Source organism: Eschrichtius robustus, chromosome 14 (genome assembly GCF_028021215.1).
Source record: "Eschrichtius robustus isolate mEscRob2 chromosome 14, mEscRob2.pri, whole genome shotgun sequence".
NCBI classification, from domain to species: domain Eukaryota; kingdom Metazoa; phylum Chordata; class Mammalia; order Artiodactyla; family Eschrichtiidae; genus Eschrichtius; species Eschrichtius robustus.
Genome location: NC_090837.1, coordinates 30,135,257 through 30,154,402, shown reverse-complemented (window position 1 = coordinate 30,154,402; position 19,146 = coordinate 30,135,257). Strand labels below are relative to the sequence as shown.

At 46.2% G+C, this 19,146-nt stretch overlaps 1 protein-coding gene across 4 annotated transcripts in view; it reads right to left on the bottom strand.

Moving 5' to 3' along the window:
• PIEZO2 (piezo type mechanosensitive ion channel component 2) overlaps positions 1-19,146 on the bottom strand; it is a 347,028-nt gene that overhangs the window by 24,885 nt on the left and 302,997 nt on the right. For all 4 annotated transcript variants that reach the window (XM_068562415.1, XM_068562416.1, XM_068562413.1 and 1 more), the window contains 6 exons: positions 18,294-18,362; positions 14,679-14,845; positions 13,145-13,311; positions 6,507-6,836; positions 5,498-5,756; positions 2,574-2,756 (listed from right to left, as the gene is read on the bottom strand). In XM_068562415.1, coding sequence (XP_068418516.1) covers positions 2,574-2,756; positions 5,498-5,756; positions 6,507-6,836; positions 13,145-13,311; positions 14,679-14,845; positions 18,294-18,362 — 1,175 coding nt within the window. The remainder of the gene's footprint in view (positions 1-2,573; positions 2,757-5,497; positions 5,757-6,506; positions 6,837-13,144; positions 13,312-14,678; positions 14,846-18,293; positions 18,363-19,146) is intronic.

Genomic DNA, 19,146 nt, shown 5'->3' with positions numbered 1-19,146 from the left:
CTGACAGCGTGCACCTGCAGTACCGAGCTGAAGTGACCATGGGTGAACTGATCCCCGCCCCGTGCTCACCACATATCTGTACTGGAATTACGGTGCTGCCCCTCCCCCAGCCTGCACCACAAGACCTGAATCCTGGGATCACCTGGGATCACCACGGCTGACCCAGGAACAGACCTGCAAATACTCTACTCCAACAATGCTGGCCCACGTGTGAGAGTCTGTGATGCAACCTGCAGAGCCTGGTTTTTGCTTCAAGGAAGTGGGATAAAGGGGGCCGGTAAGGACAGGAGGGAGGACTGCAGAAGAGAGGGCTGAGGCAGCAGGACTTTCCTGGAATGAGATGCTACGTGGACCACAAGTCGCCCTGGTGTTGACCTTGGGCGAAGCTGCCCAGTGAGCTGTCCGCCCCCTGAGCGCCCTGGCTGCCAGGCTAGCATTCATCCCCAGGACCCCATCCAGTCCTCCCTCTGACTCTGTAGAGAATAAGAGCTCCAGGCCCATTTGCCAAACCAACTCAGAGAACGATCCATTCATCCAGAGACAAAGTCACCTAATTTACAGATTATTCTTAAATATCTATGTATAGATATATTATTTCTTTTTTTTTTTCTTTAACATCTTTATTGGAGTATAATCGCTTTACAATGGTGTGTTAGTTTCTGCTTTATAACAATGTGAGTCACTTATACATATACATATGTTCCCATATCTCTTGATATATTATTTCTTAAACACATTCAATGAATGTATTCTTACAGCAGACATTTTAGATGTCATAATGGGAATCATAATGGGATTTTTCAGTTTATACTGATTTCTTTCAAATCATTTTAAAAGTGGCTTTGTCTGTTGCCAACACTTTATTAACATATTTGGATTCTTTCACTGCTTTCTTAGTAGCATATTTATTTAGGTTTGTTAATTCTTCCAATTATTTATAAAATTATGGTGATTCATATAAATAGGATAACTTTAACCACTTCTGAAATTTGCACATAGTTTTTAATTGTTTGGATTTCAAAGCAGCATTGTTAAAAGGCTTATTTTTTCAAAAGCTGTAGGATAGTTTTGTCTCTTTATGAAAGGATTTATCATTACAAAAAGCATTTTTCATACCATTAGCCAAAATTTCAGCATAACAGTACCTCAAATATATTCACTGTATATAAGAAATTCTCAAAGAAGAAATCAGAGTAAGTGCAGCAATATGAAACACCAAAATTTCATTTATTGTGTGCTTTAAATATAAAATCATAGCTGTTTAACCATTTGAATGTTGATGAAAAAGTAATAAAAATATCTAAAGTTTTATAATTTCCTTAAAATGACATGCAAAAGGATTCAGAATTTGCAAGAGAATTTGGAAGTGGCCAAAATTATACTACTGTGTCTTAAATGCTGAAATTTAAAACTTTAATTTCTAGATCTAAAAAAATAAGGTTAAACATCTATTAATATGTTCATTAAGAATTAGTAAACTGGCTACATTCAGGTAATTAACATATTCATCAGAAGAACTGGAAAAATTAAGCAAATTTTATTTTGGCTAACAGGTGCCTTTGGATAAATACCTTTGCAAACTCACCACACCCCAATGACTCAGGTAAGCCACCCCCCACCAAATGAAGGGTTAGGGACTTGCAGTTTGCAAGGTGACAGAAGGCAGAGTAAAGGTCTTGGTCATGGTACACACAGATGAAAGCCTGTTTGAAACAGCCCACTGACTAGGACAGACGTTGAACATACTGTTACATGTACGTGTGCGTGTATGTGTGTGTATGCATTAACTGAGGCCAACCTTGTTCTCAAAAGGAACTAATAAAGATACTACTTGATAAAATGAATTTAAAATACGTTATGCGAGACAAGGCTAAAATAAGAGAAGGAAAGTAAGACTGTGACCATAGGCACATCAATATCTAATTTTTAGAGTTGAGTGGCATATTACAAGTTTAGCTTATAATTCACAGTGTGTGAGAAGAAAAAGCCCCACAGATGCTCAGTGGGATGACAGGAGTTACTGATCCCGAGAAGGTCACTCTGTAGGCAGGTCTTCCCAGAGCAACGAGGGAGTGGCTTTCTCAGGCTGTGCTCTCTGGGAGCACAGCCCTGGGCTTCCCGGGCCCATCACATAGATGGGCTCTCACTAAAGCCAGTGGTTTCACGACAAGAAACTACAAGAAAAGCAATGCTACTAGAAGGGGGTGGGCCGAGGTCAGGATGGAGAGGAGACCCCAGACTGCAGCTCCCTGATGATCTGCTGTGGATCAGGAGGTAGAACTAGGGTAGAACTCCGTGGATCAGGAGGTAAGAACTGCTCACCATTCGTGCGTTGGGTTAATTAGGCTGTGTTCAACCCAGGGTAGAAATAGGGGGAAATTTCCCCTTGATTTATTACAAACTCCATTATTGAGCACACAGTGTTGGGGAAAATGAATGAAATGAACACAACTGTCTGTTAACAAAGAAAAAAAGAGCACACACACAGACCCCACACCATGGCCCCTCGGCCCCACGCGATCCCAATGTTCGGGTTCTCGGGGAATCTTTCAGGGGCTGTGAATGGGCAGTACCTTCAGGATGGACCGGTGGAAGAAGAGGGCCAGCAGCTGGATGAGGTCGTAGAGAACGTAGCCCTCCTTCTTCTCCACCCCGATGATGTTGGGTGGGTGGTAAGGCTTGTCTTTGTTCAATTCCACACTCTTGTTCCAGGGGAAGAACCCAAACTGGAAGAAATACTTGACCACAATTGCCACCTGCACACAGATGATAGAAATGTTTAAAAAACGAGTCCTTTTAAGAATAGTTCTATAAGAGAAACAGTGATACAAAAAATTAAGGGAAAAAAGTCTCAGTTTTGTTGCTGGGAATGCACACACCGTGTGGAATAACAAATTCTCATTCTCAGACTCTGACTTTAGGACAAGCGCAGAATCTCACCTCCAGGGCCTTCGACTACGGATACATCAGGGCCATTTAGGTTACTCCTGACTCGGCTTAAATGACTTCTGCTACTGTTGAGGAGTTGGCTAATTTCTACTGATTCAATTAGATATTTACGCAAGTATTCAGCTATTAAATATGGTAATTAGAACCAACAAGAACAGGAAGATCTTTATCTTTATACTTTATGGTATTGCTTGAATTTGTAATCTTTAGGAGCAAACCACACAGGCTTGCTCTACACGGTATTACTTTATTCGCATCTCTCTCTTCTCACCATTTTATTGCTCATTGGAAGTCCTCAAGAAGAAATAAAAGTGAATGAAACAAAATCTTGCCAATTGTGCTGGTAACTAGCTCACGGTGCAAACGTGGAGATGTTTGCAGAGATGGACACTGAAACGTCGTCCAACGTCTGCGTCATCAGGGGTTAATTCATTACACATAATCCAACAATAAGAATAGTTTTACAAGTCCTCCATTGACCTAGAGTTCCCCTTCAGCCCTCCTCCTCTCACGCTTCTTCCCAAAGTCCAGCCTCTGTGAAGAGCAGCCCTGCGTTCCTTACCCTGGTGCTTGCACCCCGCACACTGGGTACCCACACAGACGCTAGAGCCCATCCACACCCTCCCGTGCACCCCACCCAGTGTCCCTTCCCGAACCTGCTCCTCTGTCCCCTCCTCTCAGCCCCCCTGCGGTGACATCGGTCCGGACCCTGATATTTCTCACCCCGGCTGTTTTCCAAGCCTCCACTTTCACTCTGTATAAAAACTTGCTAAAACACACACTTGACGGAGTCGTGTCCCGTTCAACTCCTTCAATCCAAGGGACCGAGGGCTGAGCGTAAACCCCGTGGACGGGCATCCCTGGGCACCTCTGCTGCCCGCCCCTCCAGCCTCCTTGCAGCCCCATCATGGCCCGTCCGTCCTGCGCTCGCCGGGCTGTCTTACGCCTTCGTTTCTTCGCAAGGACTGGACTGGCTTTGCTTTCGTCCTTTGCCGAACTTCTCTCTTCCTTCCCACGTCCCCCACTTGTACTGACGAGTCCCCACCATCCCGGCTACACGGGGCCGTGCACCCGCCGCGCTCTGCACTGGCGCCCACCCACGCAGTGTGGTTTTGAACTGTAGGCAATTCTCCATTTACACTCATCAGTTTGCCACAGGAATCTGCGACCATTGAGAAACAGGAACGACCATTTTTTTAAAACTTTCTGTTGTTGCCTCTTGCCCAGCATAGCCCCCAGCTGTGGCCCAAAGTCTGGGTTGTGGAGGGAATTAACGTCAACAATGCCTCAGTGTGACAGAGAAAATGGAGAGCCCCACTTTGAACCGGGAAGATCTCATTTCAAGACGAAAGCTGTGTGTCAGCGGCTCTTTCTCCCTTCTCCACATTCCTAGAACCTGCCCTTACCTCGCGCGGGGGTGAGAAGCTCCTCCCGCAGAGGCGCTGGGGAGAATCCCCAGGCCCCAAACAGGGAGTCACTTATGCCCCGATCACCAAGTCATGTAATGGAAGTAATATTTAAGAGCCATTATTTACACAGACTAATTAAAGTCATGGATATGTATCTGGTTTCACATCTTTTATTTTTATTATGGAAATAAGATACATGATAGCAATACTTTCAAATGAATACTTTGGAGATGATTTAATACATAACTTTGTTTTAATCTTGCTGTTGAATTACTTGTAAACCTATAAAATTTCTAGACTCTAACTCTACACCATCATGAGTACTATCCTTGAAGAAGCAATTGCAGCTCCACTGTTAGTGAAAACTTTCCTTCTGAGCCAGGTAAGAAAATGAGGCTTCTTCACAAACCTAAGATGACAAAGAACTGTGATGGCCCAAGGAGCAAAGTCTGTAAGAGCCTCCCTTTTACTCCCAGTTTTATGGTTGCCATGGGAGTTTGTGAACTGCTACGTACACAACAGGGCAGGACAGAAAAGCAGGTTCGTACATTTGGGCAGAGTGTCTCTTGTCCCCTCACGGGTGATGAAAACGGGGTGGCAATGCTCCTTTTCTGTTATTCAGACTTTTAAGGGGGTGGGCATGTGACTTTGTGTTTTGATGTGTGGAAATTGGCTTTAGGTTTAAAAATGGGAAAAACGCAGGCTGCATCAAACTGTTCCAAGTGCTTACTGTATTGTCTGATCCAATGTCCACTCACTGACTGTGCACTGGCCCCGGGGCCGTGCTTGTTTCTGCCTTTCACTTACCGTCTTGGTGGCTGAAACCACAGGGCAGACACCAGACCTCAAAGGCCTCCCCCACCGCTCGATAGTTGGGTAACTTCGGGGCAATTATTTAATCTCATTGAGGCTATTTCCTTATCTGTTAGATGGAATGATATTAGCCCCTATGCTGTGTGAGGTGTGAAATGTGAAAAGATAAATATAATTACCGGCACCAGGTAACTGTTGGTTATAATCATGTGTCCACCTAAGAATATCCGTGTCACTGACTGTTTATGTGAAATTGTCTGGAGTCGGGGCAGGCCCACCCAGAGTGATGCCCTGTGATGGGCAGGCCAGTTCCGCCCGAGGCCTACCTCTGTGTAGACGATGGCCATCATCCAGAACCGTCTGCTGGGCCGGGGGACAGACAGCATGGCCCAGAGGAAGATCAGGATGGGCAGCACGAGGGTGATCATGGAGGCGGAGACCATGTGGTTGAGGATGATGACGAAGTAGCACACCATCTCCGAGCGGGCCACCAGCGTGTTGTACATGGCGTAGAACAGCAGCAGGAAGCGGGGCTGCCCAACATAGAACTTCTCTGACTCTTCCAGCTCATCGTCACGGAACATCCTGTTAGAATAAGCAGCGTGACACTACGTGGGTCTTAATTCCCCCAGACGACTGATTTCCTCTTGGTGTGACCCTGCTGTCCCTCCCTGCTTCCCGGGTCCCCAGGTGTCTTGCAGCATCAACCTCATATTGTGCTACAGAAAGAGACATGAGGGGTTTCCCTGGTGGCGCAGTGGTTAAGAATCTGCCTGCCAATGCAGGGGTCACGGGTTCGAGCCCTGGTCCGGGAAGATCCCACATGCCGCGGAGCAACTAAGCTTGTGAGCCACAACTACTGAGCCTGTGCTCTAGAGCCCGCGAGCCACAACTACTGAGCCCGCATACCACAACTACTGAAGCCCGCATGCCTAGAGCCCGTGCTCCGCAACAAGAGAAGCCACCACAATGAGAAGCCCATGCACCGCAAAGAAGAGTAGCCCCCACTCACTGCAACTAGAGAAAGCCCACATGCAGCAACGAAGACCCAATGCAGCCAAAAATAAATAAATAAATAAATAAATAAATAAATAAATAAATAAATAAATAAGAGACGTGAGCACACATGTCAGTTACAGACACTTTGCTGGTTGTACGATTCAGTGGTAGAAGCACCAAGTTGGCTCCTACTTGCGGTGCAGGAAGTACTGAAAGCAGCATGTTGCCTGTAAACATCCGAGTGGACGTTTTGCATGCAGGTCTCTGCGCCCAGCAGCCCAGCGGGCACTAAGGGACACTCCCGGCCGTGGCCTTCGCTGTGGCCGAGGCTCTTACTTGTTCAGCAGTAGCTCGCTGGCCGTCAGCTCATGCGTCAGGGGTGGCAGGATGCTGGCCTCCAGGCGGTCCGAGCGGCTGTCGTCGGGGCTGACCGCCATGTGGGTCTGGCCCCCCGAGTCGTCCCGGGAGTCAAAAGACAGGTGCTCGAAGCTGACGGCCTTGCTGTAGGAGGGCGGGGCCTCCACGTCGCCGTCCTCCGTGGGGTCTTGTGGGGACTGGGTGTCCCGGGCCTCCTCAGGCGCCTCCTCATCCTGCTCGGCCTCCACCTCCTCTATGGTCTCTGTGGTCCCCTGGCGCGAGTAGAGCATCGTGCACTGCGTGGGCTCACTGTCGGGACACAGGGACGGGCACCGCCTGGTCTCAGCATCTACTCCCCACCCTCCCGAGGGCACCCACGGCCGCGCATCCAGGCACGTGGAGGGAAACGCCCCCTCGCTCCCCCATGTTCCATCTGCTTTGCTTCTTCTGGATAATCTGTCTGGTCCGCAGAGACGGTGGGTTGGGCTGAGGTTCCCAGGGTGCTAAACCCTCCTGAGCAGAGGTTTTCAATCCCATCAAGATTCCTAGCCACGGGGCCTGGTGTTTATTTCCAATCAAGACACAGTGAGCTCAGCTCACCTCCCAGTGTATGGATTTTAAAGAAAGGCGCTCAGGGAAATGAGAAGCCTCAGCGGGCTGGGTCCGCAGGTCTTAGCCAAGATACACTCTACTCTCAATGGACCCCAGATCCGTAAGGGGAGGACAGGAATGATGGACCGTTGGCAAGACAATGGCATGCTTTATAACACACGGCGCACTTCCTGCAGGCTTGCTTCTCCCTGTGTTTCCATCCTTTGCCTCTTCTCACTGGTGCCTCTTACATCTGACTGAATGCTCACCACCTCCCCGTCCCCGGCTCCCCACCGCCTGGCATGTGGAGGCCCCCGCCCACCACTCTCTGCCCTGAGGGTCTCTCTCCAGGGCTGAGTCCCCAGCTCGGGCTACCCTCCTGCTCTCTCTCCTCCCAACGACTTTCCGCTACCAGCTCCCCTTCCAGCTTCATTTTTCATGAGCTCCTCTGCCATTATCTTCACTCTACTTTTGCTTCCTGTTCTTCTCTCTTGTATCCCTCCTGTCCTTCTAACTTTCCCCGCCAGGTCCGTGCAGGAAAAGCTGGAAGTGAAATACAGCAGCCAGAGCCGTGAAATTCAAAGCGTGCCTTCTATACTGTCTACCTCGACACACCCAGCCCTGAAGGGGACAGGGCAAAAGTCATCTAGAGATGCAGAGTCTGCTGGGTGTAGAGCGATAATCTGTTAGACTCTGAGAAGGTGCTGCTATCTGAACAGCATGTGCGAGCAGCTGGGGCCGTAAACACTGAGATGCTCAAATGCGCACACTGTACCCATTTTTCTTGTCATGGACACTGGAGCACACATGTGAATGAATGAATGAATGCATTTGGCTGAGCCCTGAGACTGAAGAACCACATTTGTATGAGCTCTTGATCCTAACTCAGGGGTGTTCAGTGTCCCCAGGGCTTTGGTTCTAAGCGTGCACATCATGTAGAAGGCTGTCGGAACACCAAGACAACCAGCTTTTGGCTAAGACTTACCTTGATTAGACATGGCCGTGAAACTGACTGATCACCCCACTGAGTTTTCAGACCACTGGAGCCAGCCCCACACCAGGTCTAACTTCCAGTGGGACCGTAAACGATCACAGGCACACTCTCTGTGGTTTTAAAAGAGGTCTGGCCCCAAAGGGATTCAGCAAATCCTGGTACGTTCAGGAATCAACAGAGGGGAATGGCATAGCATGTGCCAGCCAGAAGACATCTCAAATGGCCATGGCATTCCCAGAAACACCAGGCACCAGCCTCCTGCAGCTCTGAACTGAGATACATAGCTGCCGGCAACAAGGACTCAACAACCCCCTGATTTGCCAACGTTGACATTAGTTTTGGATTGGGTTATTTGGGTAGGTTGTTTGGTGTCAGGATAAGCACAATGCAGCTCATGCTTCTGTGCTCCTGCTGACTTTTCAAAGGCAATTCAAAAAAGAGCTTTTGGCTTTTACGCAAGTAATTTCATTTCTAAATGATTATTGTTTTATCATAGGATTTAATGAGAAAACTTAAGCCCAAAGTAATCGTTTCCAAACCAAACAAGTTAAGGTCTACAAAGGTGATATATTCTACTGCACAGTAATATTCTTTTTAAAAAACCAATGGTAAAATAGGTCCTGACTTTTATGTTAATTATGCATATAAAACGTGGACAGATTCATTCTGTATCAACTAAATGTGACTACATACGGGATTTTGGGATTTTTTTCCCCCTACTTCATGGATCTTTGGATGAAATCATGAGAAAAAGTTTCCTGCCCTTCCTGACCCATTTCTCCCTGTGAGGACCACCTACCTGAGCCCTCAACCAAGGAGGAAACATGCTTGTTCCTTTGGAAATAAAAAGTGTGCAATACTTACAAAATGAAGGACAATGTTTATAGTAGGATTTTAAAGAAACTCCTAACAGACAAAAACCAAAGAGCAGTTAGTTTAATAGAATGCTGTCCTGGGAACGACCAGTTGTATCCCAGGAAGGGCGGTGGTTATGCTTTGGTTAGTCATGCACATTCTTAAAATAAAAATGAACAAAAACACACAGGTCACAAGAACTCATTTGTGCAATGACCCAGGGGGGAGGTGACACGGTTACGGACAACGCATGCACGTGTGAGCACCTGGAGGCTAAGCTGGCGCTCTCAGCTGACGAAGAGGACACATCCATGCTGAGCATTTTACGGAGCCCGGGCCGAGCGCGCTCACTTGTTTTAGGAACAGTTTCAGGTCCATCTAAATCATCAAGGGTGGACTGCCTTGAGAACAGCATGGTTGCTTCCGTGTAGCAGCTAGCAGCGCAAACAGTTACAGAGACACAGTGTTAAAACAGCGCTGGAACATGAGTCACACACGGTCAGCGACCCAGACACCGCCATGCAGCAAACCACACGCCACTCCAGCACCACGGACAGCGACCATCGCAGCGGGGCCTCCAGGACAGAAAAGGGAAGATAAAACACAGCAGTACTGGGCTGAAAAGAATGTAACAGCTGATAAATGATGAAATGTCACTCTCTGGGTGGGACAGGGAACTAGAATAAAGACAAGTCCCGACCTTTCTCTCACAGAGCAGAATTCATAGTTTTCCAATTTTACAACTGAGTTTTTTTTTGATGAAAGGAAACATGTTTTATTCACAGCCCCCCACCCAATTCTGAGTTCATTGAGAGCATTCTGTAGCTGAACTGATTACACAGAAATATCTGCTCATGTAAAGTTTATATAAAAATGTCAATTTTTTTTTTTTTTTTTTTTTAAACACAGTCTCCAAAGGGAAAGAGGGAAGCTCAGGACTGACCACAACAAACTGAATTTTCCATCCCATTTTCTGAGTGATATTCAGTTGAACCAAACTAGATGGCTTGGAGAAGAGATGCTGGTTTGATATGCAACTGGATATAAACCAACATCAAAAAAATGAAACAAAATGGTAAAAGGCAACAACAAAGGAAATCCAGCAGTGGCAGGGCCATTTTGTCTGTTAACTGTTCATTGAGCCTAATGAATGGTTTTCTTTGGATCACGTTTTAGGTGTTGGCGGATGTCACGAGGGCGAGAGCCCATTGGCTGAAATCCTCAGCTCCTGTCACCCGACAATCAGGGAGGAAGGGTGGCAGAGTTAGGGCTGAGCTGCTACTGGGTGATCACAGTACTGGAGACGCAGCCAACAGACCTCAGACAGAGGTGTGACTGCAGTTCACACGCAGAGTTTAACCCCAGAGAGGGACACACCCCCCAAAGTGCCTGACACAGAGGCTCCTGGGGCACTAATCTTCAGCCTGAGCATGAGTGACCCGGCTGACCCTTGTGATACTGGATGGCTGATTTCCTGGATGAACATCACATGTGGCTGCACTAGGGGACCTACTGTGTGCTGGCTGGACAGTCAGACGTCCACAGTCAGTGACCATGGGGCAGAAATGGAAACCATTCAGGACAATGGAGCTACCTCTGGGGTCCCCTCTGGGAGTAGGGAATTCGAGGATCTCATGGAACCGTTAAAGGGTTTCAGGTTCCTGGAGTTACAGCTCCCCCACCAAGCCCCGAGCGCTCTGGAGGGGCCACCCTGACTGCACGTTACAGCCATATGGCCAACACGGGGTTCAGGCAATGAGAGAGGGGAACACGCAGGCAACCAAACGGTCTCTAATAAGGATTTTAAAAAATGACGCTGACTCCTTTAGATGTCAACCCGTCCTGGACAAAAAGAGAAGATGATGGGGAGATGAACTAGGAACGCAGTGGATGAGCACAGTGGGCCTGGGCCTGGGTCTCCACGCCGACCGACACTGGCTGCCTGCTGGGTTTTAGATAAAGCGCTTCCCATCTTCGGGGTCGGTTTCATCATTTATGAGATGATGGAACTGGATCTGTGAGCTTCTGTGTCATTTCATATTTTCAGAGGTGGATCCCATGATGGCCTTTTGGGAGTTTGCAGCAGAAAGATGCTGTGTGCCCTCACCTGCTCGATTTTCTGCACGGGAATCATTGCTCTGACCCCAAAGTCCTATTAACCTTGTTAATTCTTAGGTGAGTTGTACTGTCACATCAGCCCACTTTCGGACCCCACACAACCCCAGACTATTGGGTTATTTGCAGTGGACCAATTTGTCACCCAAGCCAGGACAGTTTTAAAAGTGAAAGGGAAGAGGAGAAGCTTCACAATAACAGATGACAAATCTAATCAGACGATGTCTTCATCGAGATACCCCAGGGGCACACATTTCAAATGATAACCACTCTGGTCATATCTAGGAATGTTCCTTAGAATGTCACCGTTTCCTGAAGGAACTTAAACTAATTTATTTTCTGAGAAGGTAGAGGATATCTGATTTCATAAAACAACCATTTTTTAAAAAGTGCTATTTTACATCTGGATTTGAAGGAAATCGGGACTATTCCAATAAGTCAAAGGGAATACAAACTCATTTGTTAGGTTCCCACCCTAACCCCCTCTACTGTCTGCCAGAGGGAAAAGTGGGTGAGATGGGGTGAGTAGGAGGGCTCCACGCAGGCTGGGTCCTCGGAAAGGGGCCGGGCCACATGGAGCGTGTGTGTCCCCGTGTCCCCACTGGGGTTGACACTACCCTGCTGCAGGGCACAGGTGTCTGAGAGCAAGCTTTCATGCTGGGAGTCCCTCCCAGAGAAGGTCACTGCCTCCCCAGCAATCGGCAAGGCTTCCTGTGGACTCTAATGCAGACACATGATTTGAAAGTTTCCTAAACAAAGAAACTGGAAGTTCTGCTCAGCCTTTAAGGAAAGGGCAAATATGTTCACTCAGTTACTAATGACATAATGAACCTATTGTGTCTCCCTTTTCTTTAGCTTACAAATAAAGAGTAAAAGAACATTAAAAAATAATTTTAAAGGTATTGGCTTTCTACTAGTAAATGTATTGATGGATTGACCATTTTAAAATGTTTGGGATATTTTGACAGTCTTTGTTAAAAAGCAATCGATGGATTTAAATATCTCCTGCCTTACAGTTTTTGACTATGGGTGCAGCTTTATGTTTGTCATCTTGGATCAGATTTAAAGGCAGTTACTTGATTTTATTTTGGCCAGTCTTTATTTTCTTTTTCTTCTTCAACCTCCTAAAGTTGTGATTTACAGTATTTAGTTACTTTCTTAATTGACCATATTCTCAGTGGTTACGCAGCTGAAAGTTACTAATAAGTAACTTTCAGGAATAAGGAATCGTGTATGTTTATTTTATGAACAACTGATTTTCAGTTCACTTTCTAACTTTCTCTTTGATTCATTTGGTTCAGAGTTTGGTTCTGGAACCACTATTCTTAAGCCAGGCTCACATATAATATTCTGGAGGCCCGTGAAACCTCTGTAGTTCTACGGAAAAAATTTGTAATCATGTGTGGTTTTCCCCTTTGGGAAATAGTCTATAGCCTCATGAAATTTCAGAAGAGGCTCATGTCTCTGTCAAATGGGGATGATAACAGTACATCTTGAAGGGTCTTTTAAGGATAAAGTGAAGAAACCCATGCACAGTGTTTAGTGCAGCCCCAGGTGAAAGGTCAGCGCAGGTGCCTGTGTGAAGCAGGGCTGTGACCACACAATGTGGAAGACGGGGGCAGACAGAACCACTTCTCAAATTTCTAAAATTACGAACCATAAAGTAACGTTTCTGAAAGGAAAAGATCAAGGATAGCAATAGATGGTAGAAGATTCTAGAACAGAAGATTCTTTCTGGAGCAGCATTTTAAAGGCATTAAAGAGGCAGTTCTTGATACAATTAGTCACTTTGTGATGCGGAAGGCTCGTCTGACTTGACTCCAGCTTGGAAATCCCAGTCCTGTGGCTGTGAATCACACAGGTCTTGCTAATAGTTATTATTGATTCCTGCTTCTGTCTGCCCGGTCCAGGGACGGGCAATGCTCTGCTTGCCTGTGGCCACAAAGACAGCCCGGAATGGCTGGGCACCCTGCATGATTCTGATTAATCTGCACCTCACCCATCATTTCTCACCTCTGTTACCTTTGTCAAAAGCAACACCATCGTGGAGCACGTGACGTACCTGGAGATGCTGTCGTGGGAATCTAAGCTGTCCATCCTGTGGGCTGTCTGTACACCTGCGGTGGCGCCAGGACGGTCATCAATGGTGTCCAGTCCCGACTCTCTGGAAAGGTTCATGATGTGGTTCTGATAGTACATGTGGATGCTCTCCCGGGTCGGGACGTTGCCCTGCAGAGAAGGAGACACTGTCACGGTCCTTACGAAGCACTGGCCTGTGCAGCTGCCCGGCACTTCTCAATATGGACAACCCTCCACCATCACGCACACCTTGAATAGGATGAAAAGCCAAGCTAGTCAAGCTGGGGATCGACATTAACTCATTGAATTAATGGTGCCCGATGTTACTGGGTCATGCCGAACAAGAACCCGTTCTCGTTTATGGGTGAAGATGGTCAAATGTACAAAGTTTCTGTTATAAATAAATAAATCCTGGGGATGCAATGTACAGCATGGGGACTACAGTTAACAATACTGTATTGCATATTGGAAAGTTACTAAGAGAGTAGATCTTCGAAGTTCTCATCACAAGAAAAAAATTTATAACAAGGTGTGGTGACTAACTAGACTTTCTGTGGTGATCATTTCACAATATAGACAAATACCAAATTATTATGTTGTAAACCTGAAATTAATATGTTATATGTCACTTACATCTCCAAAAATAAAATTAAAATATTGAAAAAGAAATACCTTCTTATATGTAGATAATTTTGCTAAGTCAGAGTAACTTTTCCAGCAATGAACTATTATTTTCAAATGTAATCTATAAACCATCTATGGCTGTATTTTGTGGCTCTGCATATATCCTAATTTTCCCTATGAGAAGTTTCACATCAAACTTGCCAGACTATACAACATGCTCCTTTATGAGACACGGCAGAGCCTGTGCAGCTGCGAACGGTGGTGATGGGAGGGGACAGAAAGGACCCCCTGGCCGAGATCCCGGGACTGTGTGTGTGTGTGTGTGTGTGTGTGTGTGTGGCGTCTGATTATTTTCATTCTGAGCATGGAACAGACTTAAATATACAAAAAAGCAAAGGGGTTATGTAAAGACTGTCTAGAGAGAACCGATTTTGTCTGATCCTACTTGGGGTTCTGGATACTGACTTTCAGAATCATGCCAGCAGTGCTACTTTTTTTTTTTTTTTCTTTAAAGTATTTAGCCTGCATTTCTGCTTCACCTCCAGATCATTTAGTATTACATGACTTTTTTTTCAGGGATTTTTTTTTTTTTTAAGATTTATTGATTGATTGATTGATTGATCGCTATATTGGGTCTTCGTTTCTGTGTTAGGGCTTTCTCTAGTTGCGGCAAGCGGGGGCCACTCTTCATCACGGTGTGCGGGCCTCTCACTATCGTGGCCTCTCCTGTTGCGGAGCACAGGCTCCAGACGCGCAGGCTCAGTAGTTGTGGCTCACAGGCCTAGTTGCTCCGCGGCATGTGGGGTCTTCCCAGACCAGGGCGCGAACCCGTGTCCCCTGCATTAGCAGGCAGATTCTCAACCACTGCGCCACCAGGGAAGCCCCAGTGCTACCTTTTTAATCTCTCTGGTCAGCATGCACCTCTCGATCCTCAGGACGGTGGAGATGTCGATGTGCTCCCTGGAGATGGAGTTCAGCCACGTTGTGAAACTGTCCACGGTCGCCAGAAACAGGACCCAGGTGAACTTCAGAATATTAAATATCCTCTTGATGATATTATCTAGGAGGAAGAAGAGAACACGATTTAAAGGGACATCGTGCCCTCAGCCGCGGTGCTGTGTGTGGTATTTTACCAAATGCAGCCCTGGTTTTGCCCTCGTTCCCAACACGGAGTGACAGGGGCGTCGGGGGGGGACCGCAGGCTAGGAAGCCGTGGGCGGAGCTTTCCACACCTGCTGCGGAAGCACCAAAACCAAACGCGGATAGAGTTTTTAACCTTGGGTCAAAGCATCAGTCAGAATAGGTCCGTATGCAGTTAACAGGTTTGATTAAAAGTAGAGATTGTGCTCAAAGATATTTGTTACTGACGCAGGGACAGAAAGAGTCTGTATCTATCCAGGTAACTGGGTCCTTTAACGCTTTTTCTGTACGTTTCTTCTTTTCTTAAGTAACAATTGTCGTGGGAAACAATTCTGTTGGTTCAGAAGACTCTGATGCTTCTCACTGCAGCTGGATTGCAGTTAAACCACCTTAAAGGTATTTTGTAGGGAATTCAGTCCACACACTAAGAGTCTATCTAAACCACTGACTTATCTTCTCCATATGTATTTAATGACATCGAGCTGTGCTAACTACAAAATTTTCCCCGGGGGTTGGGGGCGAGGGGAGTCAGTCCTCTCCAAACCACAGAAGCCCCAAGATTCCCGATGACCCTGGGCTGCCTTCCTCATCTCAGCTGTGACTGGGGACCCGCCTGGGAGGCCGCGTGTGACAAGCTCCGCTCGGGTTCCCACCGTATCCCTGATGTCGTGCCTCTCCGGCACCCCCGGAATTCAACGTGAGCTCTGGGTCACGGCTGTGACATAACTTATTTTAGGTCAGAATCAAAATAAAAGAGGGAAGATCCCATATTAACTGTCTGTCTTACTCATTGCTTCCTGTAAATCAGTGCTTTTTCAACTGGTATACAAGGAACGCTTCAAGACACATCACCAAATCACCATCCATGTGTACATATTTTTACTTTGGCTTTTAAAAAAATTAGTTTTATTAGCTATTTCAAACACTGACTGCAATAAAGGGAATACTTAGTGAACACGACAATGAATTAAGGATTGCCTTATTGTCAAAAAAAAAAAAAAAAAATCAAGGCACCACCACCAACACCCTCAATAAGAAAAATAACCTGTATCCTTCACTCTTCCTCTCACCAGAAAAAGGAAATCAGATTCAACTGTCATAGTAAGAGCGTAATGAATTTATGATTAATGATGATAGTTTGGAATGGTTGTAGTTTAAGGTCACTAATACAGCAGGTAGAAAAAGACAAAATTCACTGACATAAGCTTTTCTGTGTGGGGGGGGCTCATTTTCTGGATGGGGCCGTACAGTACACATTTCCAGCTTTGCAGGCTTGCTGTCTCTGGCCATCTCGGCTGTGCTGGTGTGAAAGCAGCTGTAGACAGTGGGTGGATCGTCTATCAACGGGCAAGCCTGGGTTACCAAACTTTAATGACGGACACTGACACTTGAATCCCATAATTTTCATGTGTCATTAAATACTCTTCTTCTTTTGATTTTTTTCCAGCCATGAAATGTGATAAAAGTCATCCTTAGCTAACAAGCCACAGAAGAACAGGTGGCAGGTGGGATTTGGCCCAGGAGTGGTGGAGTCTTGCAACCTCTAGCCCAGGTGTAGGGCCCACCCCTGTCGCTGTCCTCTCTCTACTTTAAAGACTGAAACGTGAACCAGAGTTTGACTTTGTCATGGAAAAACAATTATTTGTGCATTTGGGTGGCCTAGGAGAAAGGTGGAACTTCTCTCAGGTGAAATTTTGCTCTTTTCAGAGGAAAACCATCCAAGGGAAGCTTAGCTAGAGTATGGGCTCCGCACATGGTCCAGGTGAGTCAGGGAGACACAAAGAAGCGGTAGACGGTGCTACCTACTGAGGTCACAGGAACCTTGGAGCTGCCAGCTGGGACTCTGGAAAAGGAGCTGGGGGAACCATGTAGTGAGAAGGGGCCTTGAGCCTCCGGGTCAAGCAGGCCCAGAGGAACCGGCCAAGAGAGCCCCACCTGGCAGATACTGACTGCCCACAGCCTCTTCGTGTAGACATCAAGGGGCAAGTTCGACCCCTGGAGGCTGAAGGACTAAACTTGATAAACTTTAGCAGCATCTTATATTTTTGACGACCTATTTTTTTTTCATATATTCACAATTATTTTGTTAGAAGCTGTGAAGATAAGCCTAATTATTTTACGGTTTTGCTTATGGTGTTCCTGACTGTGTTGGAGCACTGTGTAACATAACGTGCACTTTACCCACTGGGGTGATCATAGACTCACACGGGAAATTAGGATTCTTATTCTTGTTTATTTTTTAACCATAGAGGCTGGAGGGCATAGCTGTTAAGAGCACAGACTCTGGATTCTGAGTCCTTGGATCCAAATCCCAACTCTACCCCTGAGTGGTTGTGTAGATTTGGAGAAGTTGGCTAATTTTTCTCTGCCTCAGTTTCTTCTTGGTTAAATGGGGAAGAGGGCTTTGAGGGGGTTGAACAAGTCAATGAGTGTAAAGCTCATGGAAAAGTGCCTGGCAAAGGAGCTGTGCCATCCAAAGCGTGATAAAGCTTTGCAGCAATAATGGGGTATGTGATCCGACAGACATATGAGCCGATTATCTGGATGTGAAGGCCAGGTTCAAGGATTGTGCCTCCGAGGGCTTGGAGAGCATTCAGGAAGCCTCATTTTGTGTCAGCAGATGGCATCCTTGGACGTATTTGTGTCCAGAGCAAAAGAGCCTGAAAACCTTGCCTGCTGCTAAGTGATGCTTACAGGAATGCCAGCCCCATGAGAGAGGAAGTGGCGTCTGTGGAGCCAAGAGGCATCTGGGTTCACATTGCATTTGGAGGCTTTTGTTTCGCCTCTTTTTTTCCTGATGGAGAAATCTTCCTCCCAATCGTGGACTCCGTGAAGCCCAAATGGCACCGTGACTGGGCTAGGGGTTAAAGACACCGGTTCTGTCCCCCACTGTGTGGAGTCCTGAGCAAACGCAGTGGGGTTTGGTTTTCTTCCCTAAGACGAGGAGGTTGGCCCAAGCCTGGAGGCCCGCTCAGTTCCGCAGTGACTTACTTCTCACTTCACTCCTTTTCCATGTACTTTAAATTAATTGCCAATATTTTTTGTGCCTCTACTCTGATGGCTTCCCTGGGACATTTACAAGTTGCTCTCCAAACTCCCTTTCATAGGTACTTGGATAAAGGAATTTACAAGCCGACTCTAATCCTACATTTCATCCCACAGTGTAAAGGTCAGGTCTACTTTTTGGAGTGCCTTTGCAATTTCACTAGAGATGAGATTTCAAGGGACACATTATTAAGTCACAGTGCAGCAACAGGATTTAATTCACTGTTTTCAGGCAGCCTTCCATTACGTACTATCTGCGCAAGAAACAAGTTCCAATCTCCCCGCCCCCCCCCCCCCCCAGATGGGAGCCTTTATTTTGTTACCTGGTCCATCAGACTTCTTCTTGATCGGTTCATCCTCCCGGTCTTCCCACTCCACAGAACCTGCCAAGACTGTTTGAGAAACACGGGTTACATCCTTTTAGGGTAAATGAATGCCAACACTACTCTTCTGGATTCAGAGGAATTTTATAATGAAATCTAGGACATTCTGCCGATTTGAAGAGCTCCTGGGGAAAAGTCATAAGAATTCTGAGCTTTCAGATTCTCTTCACTCCACTCCAGAATGAGAATCATGGAACTGGGGGTGGGGTAAACTACAGCCCTCTGGCCAAATCTTTCCTGCTTCCTGTTGTTAAATGGCCTGTGAGTTCAACTATTTTTAATAGTTGAAAAAAGTCTGAAGAACAATAACATTTTGTGCATATGAAAATTACATGAAATTCAAATTTTACTGGAACACAGCTACACCCATTTGTGGACATACCGTCCAAGGCTGCTCTCATCCCAAGATGGCAGGGTTGAGTTGCAGCAGGAGTTTACAGCCTGTAAAGCTTACAATATTTACCATCCGGCCCTTTACAGAAAGTGTGCTGACTCCTGTTACACACAGTGAAGTTGTAATTTTGAACACCTTGGGGTAATGTTATAAATTTTAGTGGGTCACCCTTAAAATGACATCACGGAGTTTCATTTTATTTCTTAGCCTCATCTTTTAAGGTTGAGGTTGTCAGATCTAGCAAATGAGAATATAGGACACCTGGTTAAATTTGAATTTAAGATAAATAACACATCGTTTTTTAGTGTAAGTAAATCCCATGCAATATGTCCAAATTATACTGAAGCTTAAAGATTATTTGTTGTTTTTCTAACAAATTCAACTAGAACCGGGGTTCAT